A 12,853-nucleotide genomic window follows, 5' to 3' on the forward strand; every position below is an offset into this window, starting at 1 on the left:
ACGGCACCCTGAGGCCGCCCCCCCCTCCCCGCCCCCGCGCCCTGGTTGGCCGCATCGCCTGTCAATCACGGCATCCGAGCCTTTCCATTGGTCAGAGCACCTCTGCCTTATCAGTCCATCTCGCGGAGCTCCCGTGTCGTCAGAATCGCAGTTTCCCTGCCGCCAGTCCCCCTCCGCTAGGAAATATAGTCCCCGCCAAGGCGGAGCCCCCGCCGCGCCGCCGCGGCCCCGTCCCGCTGCCCCGCTGCCCCCGCCGCGGCCTCGCGCCCGCCGGTACCGCGGGGCAGCATCGCCCCCGCTCCCCGGCCCTCCGCTGCTTGGACGGGCGGCGGAGGGATACGGCGGGGGCGGGGCGTGCGGGCCGCGAGTCGTGAGGGCGTGGGGGGGAGGCGGCGGAGGCGGGCGCGGGGGGGTGGGTGGGGGGCTGCGGGGGGAGACGCCGCCGCCCGCCGCCGCCGGCGCGGGGGGAACTATGCAGGGGCCGCGGGGCGAGCGGGCGGGACAGCGGCGGGAGGCGGAGCGGCGGCGGCCCCCGCGCCCGCAGCAGCAGCGTTAGGGCCCGGCCCGGCGCGGGGCGGGGCCGCGGGGCGGGCCGGGGCGCACGCGCCGCCCGGTGCGGGGCGATCGCGCCGCTTCGCTACATTGTATCCGCCGGCGGCGGAGAACAATAGGCGCCGCCGCCGCCCCCGGGCCTGGGCGCCGCGGCCGCCCCCGCCCCCGCCGCGACCCCCGACACCCTTCATGCGCTTCCCCTGCCCCGGGCGCGCCGGGCCTGGAACAGGTAAAAAAAAAAAAAATAATGTAGAAATAATAAAATAATAACCAAGCCAACCCGGCCGCGCCGCCCTGGGGCTGCGCGGAGCGGGGTCCCGGAGCCGCGGGCGTGCGGTGCCGGAGCTGTGGGTGCCGGTGTGGCGGGGCTCGGAGCGCTGGCGGTGCGGGCGCGGAGCGGGACGGGACGGGCTCGGCGCTATTGTCCCCTCGGCAAAGTTTGCCGGGGCCGGGGGAAGGGGGGCGGCAGCGGCGGGGCGGGCTCGGGGGGTGCGCGGGTCCCCGCCGGGGAGGGGGGCACGCTGCTCGGTCCTTTCGCGAACTTCAGCCCGGCACAGCCCGCCAGTCTGCCCCGGCCCGCCGCAGCGCCCCCGGGGGTCCCGGAGCCCCTTCCCGGCTCGGGGGCTGTAGGAGCCAGCGCGGGGGCGGCTGCTTCGGCTTCTCCCCCCCCGGCGGGGAAGGGGCTCCTGGGGCCCGCTTCGCTCTCCTGCGCTGCCCGCTCTGGGCGGGGGCTGCACGCCGGGACCCCCTCCCTACGGCGCGGGGGTCGCGGGTGGGGAGCAGCGAACAACTTCCCCCCCGTCCCGGGGCAGCCGAGCCTTTGTCCCGGTGGGGAGGGACCCCGGGGACATCTGGGAGGGGGTCCCGGCCCGGCGCCCCGGCCCCGCGGGCAGCTTTGGGGTCAGAAAGTGTGCGTGGAATAAATAAAAATAGACGCCCCCAGCCTGGCTTTGGGGCGGCCAGGGGTTTTGTTCACGTTGTTCCCGGGTGCCTCGGGGGTGCGGGGTTTGGGGGGCTGGGAGGAGATGTACCCTCCTCCCTCCCTCCTTCCGCGGCTTCTCCGGGGTCTCGTGCCCCCAGCCCCACTTGAGGCACCGGGGCAGAAGGTTGGGAAAGTGGCTTTAAAAACACTGACCAGATGCACTGATGACACTTTGAAAAAGGCTTTTCAAGAAAAATGAAAATTAAAAAAGAAAGAAAATTCCCGGGCTTTTTTTTTTTTTTTTTTTTTTTTTTTTTTTTTTTTTTTTTTTTTTTTTTTGTAGTGGTGAAGGCTTTTTACGCGCTGGGCTGATTTCAGCCTTTTTTTAATAAAACTTCATTGAAATGTAACGGTGAGCCTACAAACACTTTGGATCGTGTGGAGTTTTCGTTTTGTTTTGTTTTGCTTTTTACTTCTTTTTTCCTAAGCTTACGATTAATGAGTTAAATTTATTGGCCAGCTGCCCTTTGTAACCATGAATGAGTTCCTAAAAAAAAGGCCGAAAAAAAAAAAAGGGAATCTTTTATCTCATCCCTGGCCTCTCTTCCTCCCTCCCAAAGAAATATTTTTCTATCATAGCAAGCTGGCAAAAAAGACCAATCTCCCTTCTGAAATAAAATAATCTGCAAAATTAGGAAGAATAATATTTACCTATCTTGCAAGATTGCCTGGAGGGCTTTATTTTTGCAAAAAACACTCGGAAAACAACATTTTTTTTTTTGTTTCCAGTCCCTTTTGGGAGTGGAGAGGTTCAGTTCTCACTGAGCACGGCCTGGCTGGGCATCCCCAAACACAGCCCCTGAAAAAGCAGCTGCAGGTGCTCGGCGACCCGAAGGAAAGAGCTGTAACATCAGACTTTTTTTTTTTTTTTCACTTTTTTTTTTTTTTTTAAACAAAACTCGGCAAGGACAAGAGAGCCTCCTGCGGGGAGCAAGTGTGGGGGAAGGCGAGGGGGCGAGCCGAGCCAGACAAGCGCCTGAGTGATAACTTGCCTGAACCCTTTGATAAATGAGTTGACTTTTTTTTTTTTTTCCCCTATTTTTCTTTTTTTTTTTCTCTTCCCCCCCCCCCCCCCTTTTCATTCGCCACACGCCAGGAACAGAATTGGCCTGAACTAGTGGAATTGGCAGCGAAAAACTAACATACAAGTGTGTCTGGTCAATAGAACGCTTGTTCCTGCCGCTGGGTGCTGTGTGAGGACTCCGACTGTGCTCTGGCCCCGGAGCTGGACGCTGCAGACGCGCCCGGGGTTTTTCTTTTCTCGCCCCCTCCGCTCATGTCTTTTTAAAATATTCATCAATGGGGTGGGTAGTTTGCTGTAGTCATTAAAATATCTCTCTCCCCTCCCCCTCGCTTTCTGCAGGACTGCCACTGTTGAGTCTGTGGGAATATGAATCAGCAGCAGCAGAGAATGGCTGCAGTTGGGACAGACAAAGAGCTCAGTGACCTGCTGGACTTCAGTATGGTGAGCGAGCGCGGCCGGGGGGCTGCGCAGCCCCGGGGCTGCGAGCTGCACAGGGGAGGAAATGTGAGCCTGTAAATTGGACATGATGGCTTTCAGATGTGCCGTGTTTGTGTGCGTGCACATGTGCTGCAACTTGTTTATTTTCAAGTTAAAGCAAAGCCTCTGCCCCTCCTCTCCCCCTCTTCCCCTCAAACGTGTGTTGTTCCCTCGCAGGGAAGGCAGAGAGGTTTCTTTTCTGGATGGGAAATTTTGGGGGAATTAACAGAGTTGTGTGTTCTCTGTTTAAATGCTCACTGGGTGACTGTTTCTGCAGCCATACAGAGATGTAACTTCAGTAGCTGATTAATCAAGCTTTTTTCCTCTCCCTAGATCCAGACTATTAAACTTTTGCTCCCGCAGGTTATTTTGTCACAGTTTGAAACGTGTCCAAGCTCTCCAGCGCGTTACTTTTGCAGGAGCTGGACACTTGTGCTCCCCATGCTCTGCTCTTCTGTATCCTGGAAACCTCGAGCTGCATTTAGGAGCTGTTTATTTTCAAAGAAACAGGACCTAAGAGTTCCTCCTGAAGGGTGTGCACAGCTCGGAGGGAGGAGAAGTCCCTTTAGTCACAGCAGAGCAGGGTTAGTCCCTGGCACATCCCGCTGTGGCACTGCCAGTGGTGCTGCCTCTCCTTGGCAGGTGACTCGGCGAGGGCAGAGCCGGTGTTCAAAGGCAAATAACTGTCTGTTGGGTTGCTCTGTTGTGTGCTGCACCCTCATGGCAGTCGGAGCGTGTGTCTTGCTGTCGAGATAAGCAAACGTGCTGCAGAGATAGAAACAACAGCTCCAGGAGGGGGAATGGCCATGAGAGTCACCCCAGCCTGGGTCACCCAGCCCACAGCCCTGCTGGGCTGATGTTCCTGCCCCGTGGAGGAGAAGGGGACAAAAAGTGGTGGCAGAGCTTGGGTCACCTGCTGTGACACCTGTGGATGTGCTGAGGCTCATCTGCTTTTCTGCATCTGCGTGCTGAGGTTCAGCCCTGGGAAATAAACCTTTTTCTACAGCTGGGGGTTGTACCTGTACTGACAGGGCTTTGTGCTGGAGGGGGGGTAGTGGGGGGAGTCTCTCAGCCCCCCAAGAGCAATTTTCCTGCAGGAGGGGCCCAGTTCTCCCAGTTTCATGCTTCTACTGGGAGGCTGGGTCTGTTAAATTGCTGGTAATGGGCTTTTCTGGTAGAATGTCTTAAAGTGGGTACAGGGACTACAGTGATGGTATCCCTGTAAAACCAGGAATCTGTTCAGGGCTTCCTATGGTTCTTTGTCCCTCTCAGAGGTCCTGCAGGTTGGCAGGAGCCCTGGGGCTTTCCATCAACTGCACTTTCGGTCAGTGACCGAAATCTGCTCACTGACGGGGGCTGCAGCAGCTCCTGCTTCGCTTTTTCTCCTCCTTGGAAAAAAAATCAAATCCCATTCACCATTTAGAACTTTAAAAAACCCCCAAGACCGTCTTCCAATTTAGCCAGCCATCCTCATTTGCATGCCTAGAGCTGTATTCCCGGGAGGAGTCTTGACCTGGGCCCTCTGTACACAAATATTTCCGTCCTTGGAGGTGAATCCACGCCAAAAAGGTTAAATTTGGGTTTGGATTCAACGCTCTTCCACTGGCATAATTCTGGGAAGGACCAGAACTCATCCTGTGCTCCTCCAAGGCTGGTGTAGAGGTGCTGGGGGTAGCTGCTCACAGCATCAGGGCCTGCAAATGTCATTTTCCAGCAAATGACTCGAAGACGTTCCCTGCAGGATCCGTTGGCCGATGGGCTCCGGCGCAGCCTGGAGCACAGCCAGCTCTGTTTCACAAACCCTCATCTCTGCACACCCTACTCCACGCTTTGCATAAAGGGAATATTAGCATCTCTCCTCAAGGATGAGGAACTGAAATGGAAAAGCTTCCTAGAGAGTAGATGGGTCTGTTGAAGAGGCGCTCCATGGTTTGCTCTCCCTGTGTCCTTGGGATGCAGGATTTTTGACCACAAAGCTCGCTCTTTCAAGTGTATTTATATTTTTCTTTGAATAAACAGGAGTGGAGCATTGGTTCAATAATCCTCTCCAGGACAGTAGAGGGGAGGGAAAAGTAGAGATATTCAGAGCAGCTGGAAGCATTTGCTTCAGATCAGAATTCTGATTCCTTTTTTCTGGGGAAAATGTGTTCAGCCCCAGCAGTCTGTGGTCCAGCCCTGCCCTGTGTTTTACTGTGCAGGGAGGAAATTTTAAGGCCCTAAGGGGGTGGCATGGCCTACCATGAGTTCCTGGGGTCAGTAAATGACAGGGTTGTGTGAGATGCTGCAAACTGCGCTTGCAGTCCTGAAAGAAGAGACTCATACCCTCTTTAATAAATAAATCCATTGGGTAGATAATGAACTCCAAAGCACTCACCAAAAGCTTTGTGCAACTGCAAATTGCCAAAAAGGGCAAAAATGGAAGGAAAATGTAAGTGAGCGGGAGTCAAAGGAAAGGCCCAGTGATGCTTTGGGATGTGCATGGCGGCACATTTACCTCTACCCCCAGATAAATTGCCTTTTCTAATTGCCCCAAAGTGCAGGTAATTTGTAAGCCTGCCTTCACCACCGCTCCCTGGCAGCAGGCCCAGATGGGCTGGCAAATCTGGAGAGGAGCTTTCGAGAAAGCATCCTGCCTGTAGACCCGAGTGGGCAGCTCAGCCTATTGATTAGGCTGGGCTTTGGTGGCTGCCAGGCTTTGCAGCTCGGCCTGACAGGGACAGGCTGTGTATGGGGGGAGCTGCTCCTGGCCTGTGCTGTCATGAGATGCTCAGCCACAAGGACTTGGATATGAGGAAAAGGTTCTCCCCCTCCGAGGGTGCTGGGCACTGCCCAGGCTCCCCAGGGAATGGTCCCAGCCCCGAGGCTGCCAGAGCTGCAGGAGCGTTTGGACACCGCTCTCAGGGGTGCTCAGGGTGGGATTGTTGGGGTGTCTGTGCAGGGACAGGACTGATGATCCTGTGGGTCCCTTCCAGCTCAGGGGATTCCAGGATTCCAGGACTTTTCGTGGTTGCTGGTTATCCCCGGCAGTGTCTCAGCTGCGCTAGCGCTGCTGTGCGGTGTGAAGGTGCCACCCAGGTGTCCTGGCTGGGCTGGGCTGCTCCAGAGGACAGGGACACCCCAGGCAGGGGACGGGGGAGCGGAGCAGCCCCGGGTGCGTCGGTGCCACCGAGCGCCAGCCGAGCTGGGAGCGGCCGAGTGCCAGTGCCAGCCGGGGGCTCTGGCAGGAGCGAGGTGCTGTTAACAGCCGTGATTATTAGCAGAGTATTAACCATATGCTGTGGGGAGCTGCCTGGCAGAGGGGGTTTCTGGCTCAGCACAGGGTGGGCAGGGGCTTGAGCAGTCACACAGGACCTGCCGCTCATCGCTGCGCCCGCGGCTGCTCCCGCTGCGCCGCGGCTCTCGCAGCTCCAACCCCGCATCCGGGGGTGGGAGCCAAACTGTTGGCAGCGACCGGGGCTGGAGCAACTCCTGCTGCTCGGCTGGAGGATGCTGAAGCCGTGCCCTGCTCCAGCCAAGGCCCAGCGCCTGCATTTCCATGATAAAACTCTGAGTTTTGTTCAGAGCGAAGCAGTTGTGGGAGGTTAAAGTTTGACTTTACGCACAGTGGGCATTTGGGGCTGTAGCAGGGAAGGTCTGTCTTAAGTGGACATGTATAAAATGTCCTGCTGGCAATCTATTTTGAGTCAAATTCTCTCTTCTCCCCCAAATTAACTGCTGGATACTTTCCATCCTGCAAAACAGATTTCAGGTTTGGAGTTCAGGCCTGGGGTTGGTTCAGCCTGGAGTTCATCAGGTGGGAGAGGAGAGAGAGTGAGCACTGATTTCATTTTAAAAGAGATGCACTCCTAGATGTGCACAATAAATGAAATCCTGCTTGATGTTTCTCGTTTCTGGCAAATTCCCTTTCTTCCTTCAGAGTTTGTTGTATGAGGTGTGGGGTCTCTTGGCTATAACCTCCGGGGAGGGTGCAGGCATTTGGATCTTCCCCTGCTCTGGACTTGCCTCTTTTACACAGGGAGAAACAGAGGGAGAATAAATTCTTCGGGAGGGGTGGAAATTGAGCTAGGAGGGAACACAGAAGTTGTTGTCAGCTCTCAGGGAGGCTGGGGATAGGACTTTAAAAACCAAATACAGCGACTTAAGATAGGGGATTTTACATAACCGTTTAAATCTACATTATTCAAATCTAACAAAGGCCAAGTAATGACCCAATTACAATTCTTGAGAGCTCGCCTGGGTCCCTCCTCAATGCCTGGGTCCCCTGGTAGGTGCCAGCTCTGGTTCATCTCCTCCCTCCCCCCAGTTTATTTTTAAAGCAGCATTTAAAAGCAGAAAGGAAATTTGCAGTGGGTGGATGAACTTTGCCTCTGAGCGACACACGCCAGCGAAGGCACTTCACGTATGACTTGTGCCGGGCTCCTCGGGGCAGCTTCAGCCCACACCACAGTGGAAAAAGAGGCTGGGAGCAAGAAAAAAAGCCCCAAATGCTTCTTGGGGTTGGCAAGTTATAAGTGTGGAGGGGTAACCCAGGGTTCCCTGCTCCCCATCACCTCTCTTTGAGAGCATGAGGTTGTGTCAGGCCTTGGGATGGAGCTCAGGGAAAGGTTCTTCCCCCCGAGGGTGCTGGGCACTGCCCAGGCTCCCCAGGGAATGGTCCCAGCCCCGAGGCTGCCAGAGCTGCAGGAGCGTTTGGACAGCGCTCTCAGGGGTGCTCAGGGTGGGATTGTTGGGGTGTCTGTGCAGGGACAGGGGCTGGGCTGATGATCCTTGTGGGTCCCTTCCAGCTCAGGATATTCCAGGATTCTGTGCTTTGGCATCTCCACTTGCCGTCCTGCAGGAAGGGGTCCATGACTCCTAAATCCCCTGGGGAGGCAGAGCAGGAAGGTGTTGCATCAGCCTCAAAATCTGTCTCCATGCAGTTGGAGGAGGGGAGGAGTTCTGGGCTGAGGGGGGCTGTGGGGGCGTTTTGGGGGTGCTGGACATCGCTGTCCTGGGGGGACCCTCCTCCTGTTCTGCAGAAGCAGAAGGTGCTGGCTGCACAATAGATCAAGGCTCTTCCTTTTCTCCACTCGTGTTTGCTGCTCAAACCTTGGGTTTTTCAGCCTCAGCAAGTGCTGAGCAGAAATGCTCATGAAAAGAGCCAGCAGTGCCAGGTTTGTTTGTTTTGGGGTTTTTTGGGTTTTTTTTTTTAATGTGAGTGTGCTTTTTGCTGGCCGGTTCATGGTGCATCCCTTCCCCCTTGCTCCCATATGCAGACTTGCCACTCGGCAAAAAGGGAGTTTGATCTTAATCTTCTTCCCTACCTCGAGAAGAGGGAGTGAGCACAGGCGGGGTGGGATCAGCCACGGAAGTTCCATTTTCAGCACTTTTGGGGATGTTTGCAGAACCCTCCTGCCCTGCGAGGGGGAGGAGGGCGCAGGGAAGCCCTGCAGCGCTGCAGAGGAAGGTGAGCTGCAGCCTTTGGGGTTTGTTTTTATTTTCTAGCCCAGCTTCCTGAGGAAACAAAGCTCATCCGACGGTGGGGCTGCTGGGCCACCCCAAACACCTCGGGAGCCCCTGGGGTGAGCAGCAGCCTCGGGGCACATCTGAGGGGGCCAGGGGGCTGTGGGCAGGCAGGTGAGGGCAGGTGTGTGCAGGCAGCCAGGGTGAACGCTAAACACCGTTTACACCTTCATTTAAATCCGTGTATAAAGCATCTACACCCTGCGCATGCATATAATACGATCCCAAATTTGTGCTCTTTATGAATGGCAGTTGGTTCCTTAACTGCTCTCTTTGCATCTCTACCACATTTAACTGGTTTTTGTTGGGTTTTTTCCTCCTTCCCAGCATTTGTGAAAACAAAGCTGGGCAGACAGTTCTGTACAAAGGAATGTTTCTGACCACAGCCAGACATCAGCTATGTCAGGGCATGAAACGCTGCCTTTCTGTAGGCTCTTGTGCCACTACATTGTTTAATCTTCAAAGCATTAAACTTTTTGAGTTACTCAGACATTACAAAGCTAAAAATAATAAAAATTCAAATGACTTGGTGGTGAAAGTATCCTGAGTAGAAAAAGGATATTAAAATGTTAATTCACTAAGCGTTTTCCCACCAGTTGTTTTATTGGCTGGAGCTCCGTTTGTGTGGAGGAGAATTACTGCTGCACGCAGGTGCATGTAAATTATTAAATATCAGCCTCTGAAACTCTCCCAACTTTTATTAAAAATATTTATACAGGTTAGGTGACGAGGTGTGCAGTATTTTTGAGGAAGCTCCTGACAGGAGAGGCTCAGTTGTGATAATGAAGCTGCAGTGATAGAGCAAACAAGTCCCCAGAGCCACCAATTCTGTGAAATATATTAATGTTTTAAATCATGAGTAACTGAACTTGCCCTTGGAGCAAGGCCCCGGGGCTGTGTCGGGTCCTGGTGCTCCTGGAGCCCCCAAAGCAGCAGGGTGGGAGCTGCTCCATGGGGCTGGGGGTTCATCTGTGAGCCAGACCCACAGGCAGCCCTCGTCCTGCCCAGGCACTGCACGTGGCTGGAGGTGTGGGGTGGGACCAGGGCTCCTGTGGGATAAAACAGCTTTATCTCTCATTATCCTGCTGGCTTTTTACGAATGGAGTCGGCCTTTCCCCGGGGCTCACCTGTAGCCAGGGTGAGCAATTTTGGGGTGAAACTGTTGCTTTGGACCACAGTGGGGATGCTCCTTGGCTGGTTTCCAGGTGCCCCTGCAGAGCCAGGGGTTGTGCACGTGGGGATGTGTGTGTGGGAGCAGGGCTGTGCCTCCCTCCTGAGCGATGGAGCAGGGACACCAGGAAAGGTTTTTGCATCAATGATGGGCTGCCTTCCCCTGTCCCTCCCCCAGTGTGACTCCTTTGCAGCGGCACAGTAAAACCAACATACTGAAATCTCTTTTCTCTTCCCTTCTCTCCCATCTCCTTGTTTTTCTAGATGTTTCCCTTGCCAGTGGCTAATGGAAAAAACAGACCCACGACCCTTGCGAGCACTCAGTTTGGAGGATCAGGTACTGTCTTCTTGCTTTTTTTTCCCCTTATACCATAATGTTTCTTACAATAAATTTGTGTTTGGTTCCAGAGAGGCTGTAGGGGAGGGGGTTCTGTAGTTTGGTGATGTATTTTTCTGGTGGTGCTCTGCTGCTGTTTCTCTGGATGGTTTCCTTGTTGCTCCATGTGTCTCTGGGTGGACAGAGCTGCTCTCGCTGAGCTGTCTCCCATTAGGACGCTGCTGCCTGAGCTGGAGGTTGTTGTCCCACTGCTCCAGGAGCCTGGGATCAGGCAGGGCCGGTCTCTAAGCTGCTTACATGTCTCTGCACTGCCCTGGAAGACTTTTGCTGTTCCCCTCTGAAGACGGGGTGGTGATGGCTCATTCCTGGTGCACTTTGGGGGTCTGCTGCATGCAGCCCCTCCAGCAGCTCCCTGCTGTTGGGTGAGATCTCAGCATTCCCAAAGGGATCTTGCAAAGCCCTCCAGGGTGCCAAGAGGGGAGCAGGGATGCTGACATCCAAGGGCTTTGGGAGCAGGGCAGTGGGGAGGAGTGGGCTGGAGAAGTAGCTGCAGTTGGAGGCTGAAAATGTGCTGGTTTGAGGCTCAGGGGGGCGGATTCCTGGTCAGTGCTGGGCCAGGGTTTTAATGCCTTGGGAAGCTGCTCTGTGCAGGGCTCACACAGCCCCTGGCATGAGGGAAGTCCAGCTCGTTTGCCCTTCTTGCTGAACACTTTGTAGACGGTTAAAACTCAACATTCCCTGCCCTGGTCTGGCTCCAGCTGTGCAGGGAAACTCCTGGCTGTGCTGTGACACTGGGAGGCATCCCAGAGACTGGGCTGGGATTTCTGGAGGGCAGCTTTGATGCCCAAGTGGGGCACTGGGGAACCTGCAGCAGCGGGATGGGGGCTCTGCCCTGCCCTGCCCTCCTGGACCGGGCAAATGTGATGCTCTCAGACTGAGCTGTTTAGCTGCGTGTCAAGGCGGTTTTGAGCAAACACTTTTGCAGGGAGGGAAGCTGCTGAGTGGGCGCTGGAGGAAATTGGAGGGGAGAAAACTCTCGGGTTAACCCAGATGGAAGCTGATCTCTCCAGCGAGTGTTCCTTGTGCACCTTGTGCTGTTAAAATAATCCACAAAAGACGTGCTCCACGCTGCGGGGAGAAGAGCAGTGCAGGAGCTCCCATTAATCCATTTCCTGCTCAGAGCCTGCCTTGGCTGCCAGGTCTGTGGTGCTGGCCAGGAGCAGAGGCTGGAGCAGGCCCCTGCGGCACAGCCAGACCCCCTCCAGCCCAAACGACACCAAATCTTTGATTCTCCCCCCACCCCTTCTTTTCTTTCGGGTGAATGAAAGGTAATGTTGACACCACCCTTCCTCTGGGCTGCTGCTCTCTGGGCCTGACTGGGAGCAGTTCATAAAAACAGAGCACTGATGTTATACAACTGCACTGAGGGACGTTGCACAATCCCTGCTGTCCCAGCCTTGGACGCAGCAGAGGCTCCCTCATCCTGCCTCGGGCATCCTGGCTTGGGAATGCAGCTCAGGGCTGGGTGTAGGGCAAGAGCTTTGCTCCAGCAGCAGAGTTATCCCTTGATCAGCCATCCTTGGCCTCACCTGGAGATCAGGGGACAAATTTCATCTGTGTCAGCTTTGGGACTTCTCCCTGCTCCTGCATCTTTGGCTTTTTGCTGGTGGGGTGAATAACTGCAGTGAGACGTCAGCGAGCTGTGCCGTGCAGAAGGCTGTGCTCTGCCTGTTAGAAGGATCCCAGGTGTCCTAACAAGGCCCTGGGAAATGGCAAGAGGTTGTTCTCACAGATTGTTGGTTTAGCTTTATTCACTGATGCAATCAGGTGCTAGTTAGAATTGGAGAACCATGGAAGTCTTTGGTTTGGAAGGGACCTTAGAGCTCATCTTTCTCCACCCCTTGCTGTGGGCAGCGACACCTTCCACTAGACCAGGGTGCTCCAAGCCCCATCCAACCTGGCCTTGGACATCAAGCTCAAAATTTGATTTGGAGTCATCATTAACCTTGATGTGGTCAGAGGGTGGAGAGCAGATGGCCATTGGATTTGGGGATCTGGACTTGCAGGGGGAGCAGAGCACCTCACAGCCATAACCTGGACCTGGATGAGATCAAATCTTGCTGTGCAGGAAGGCCTGGGCTTCTTCAATGTGCCACGTGTGCTCCAAGCACTCCTCAGGCAGGGGCCTGGAGCAGCAGTGCAGCATTTCCCCTCTGCCTGCACAGGAGAAGCAAACACTGATTTGTCTGAGTCTTAGCTCAGTGCTGTGCACCACAGTGCCAGGATCTCTTTATTTGCGCTTATTGTGGTAACCTCAAGATAACAAGCTGATGTTGTCTCATGTGCCAGAAATATTGGTGTTTTATCCTTCTGTCCACCCAGGATGGGAGCATGTAATTGGGTTGGACATGGGAATTCATGATCTCCCTCTTCCCATCTCCTTGTGGAAGTGCTGGGGCAGTGTGCAGCTTTTATTCTTTTTCCGTTCCAGAGGAGCTGTTATCTCCAGGCTCTTTCCTCCTCTGGGAGGTGAGGAATGAAGGAGGGAAGGGAGCAAAACACTGACTGATCAGGCCTGGCCAAAATGAGATTCTTGCTTCCAAAGTCCAACTGGTAAATAAAGGAGCAGAAGCATTTCAAACAGGGAATCCCAGGGATAAAATTGTCCCAAATTCAAATCCTTTTCAAATTCAGAATTTCTTTACCGGATGTGTTGCTAACCATTGGCACAGTCTGCCCGGGGCAGTGATGGGATCATCATCTCTGGAAGTGTTCAGAGCAGGTGCTGATGTGGCACCTGAGGATGTGC

At 54.9% G+C, this 12,853-nt stretch overlaps 1 protein-coding gene across 8 annotated transcripts in view; it reads left to right on the plus strand.

The window, feature by feature from the left end:
* The first annotated feature begins 686 nt into the window (after window positions 1–686).
* The window catches only part of TCF3 (transcription factor 3), an 84,079-nt gene continuing 71,912 nt past the window's right edge, over window positions 687–12,853 (plus strand). For all 8 annotated transcript variants that reach the window (XM_040086905.2, XM_040086908.2, XM_040086910.2 and 5 more), the window contains exons 1-3: window positions 687–781; window positions 2,898–2,999; window positions 9,972–10,044. In XM_040086905.2, coding sequence (XP_039942839.1) covers window positions 2,925–2,999; window positions 9,972–10,044 — 148 coding nt within the window. In that variant the 5' untranslated portion in view covers window positions 687–781; window positions 2,898–2,924. The remainder of the gene's footprint in view (window positions 782–2,897; window positions 3,000–9,971; window positions 10,045–12,853) is intronic.

This window comes from Hirundo rustica, chromosome 26 (genome assembly GCF_015227805.2).
Source record: "Hirundo rustica isolate bHirRus1 chromosome 26, bHirRus1.pri.v3, whole genome shotgun sequence".
Lineage (NCBI taxonomy): Eukaryota > Metazoa > Chordata > Aves > Passeriformes > Hirundinidae > Hirundo > Hirundo rustica.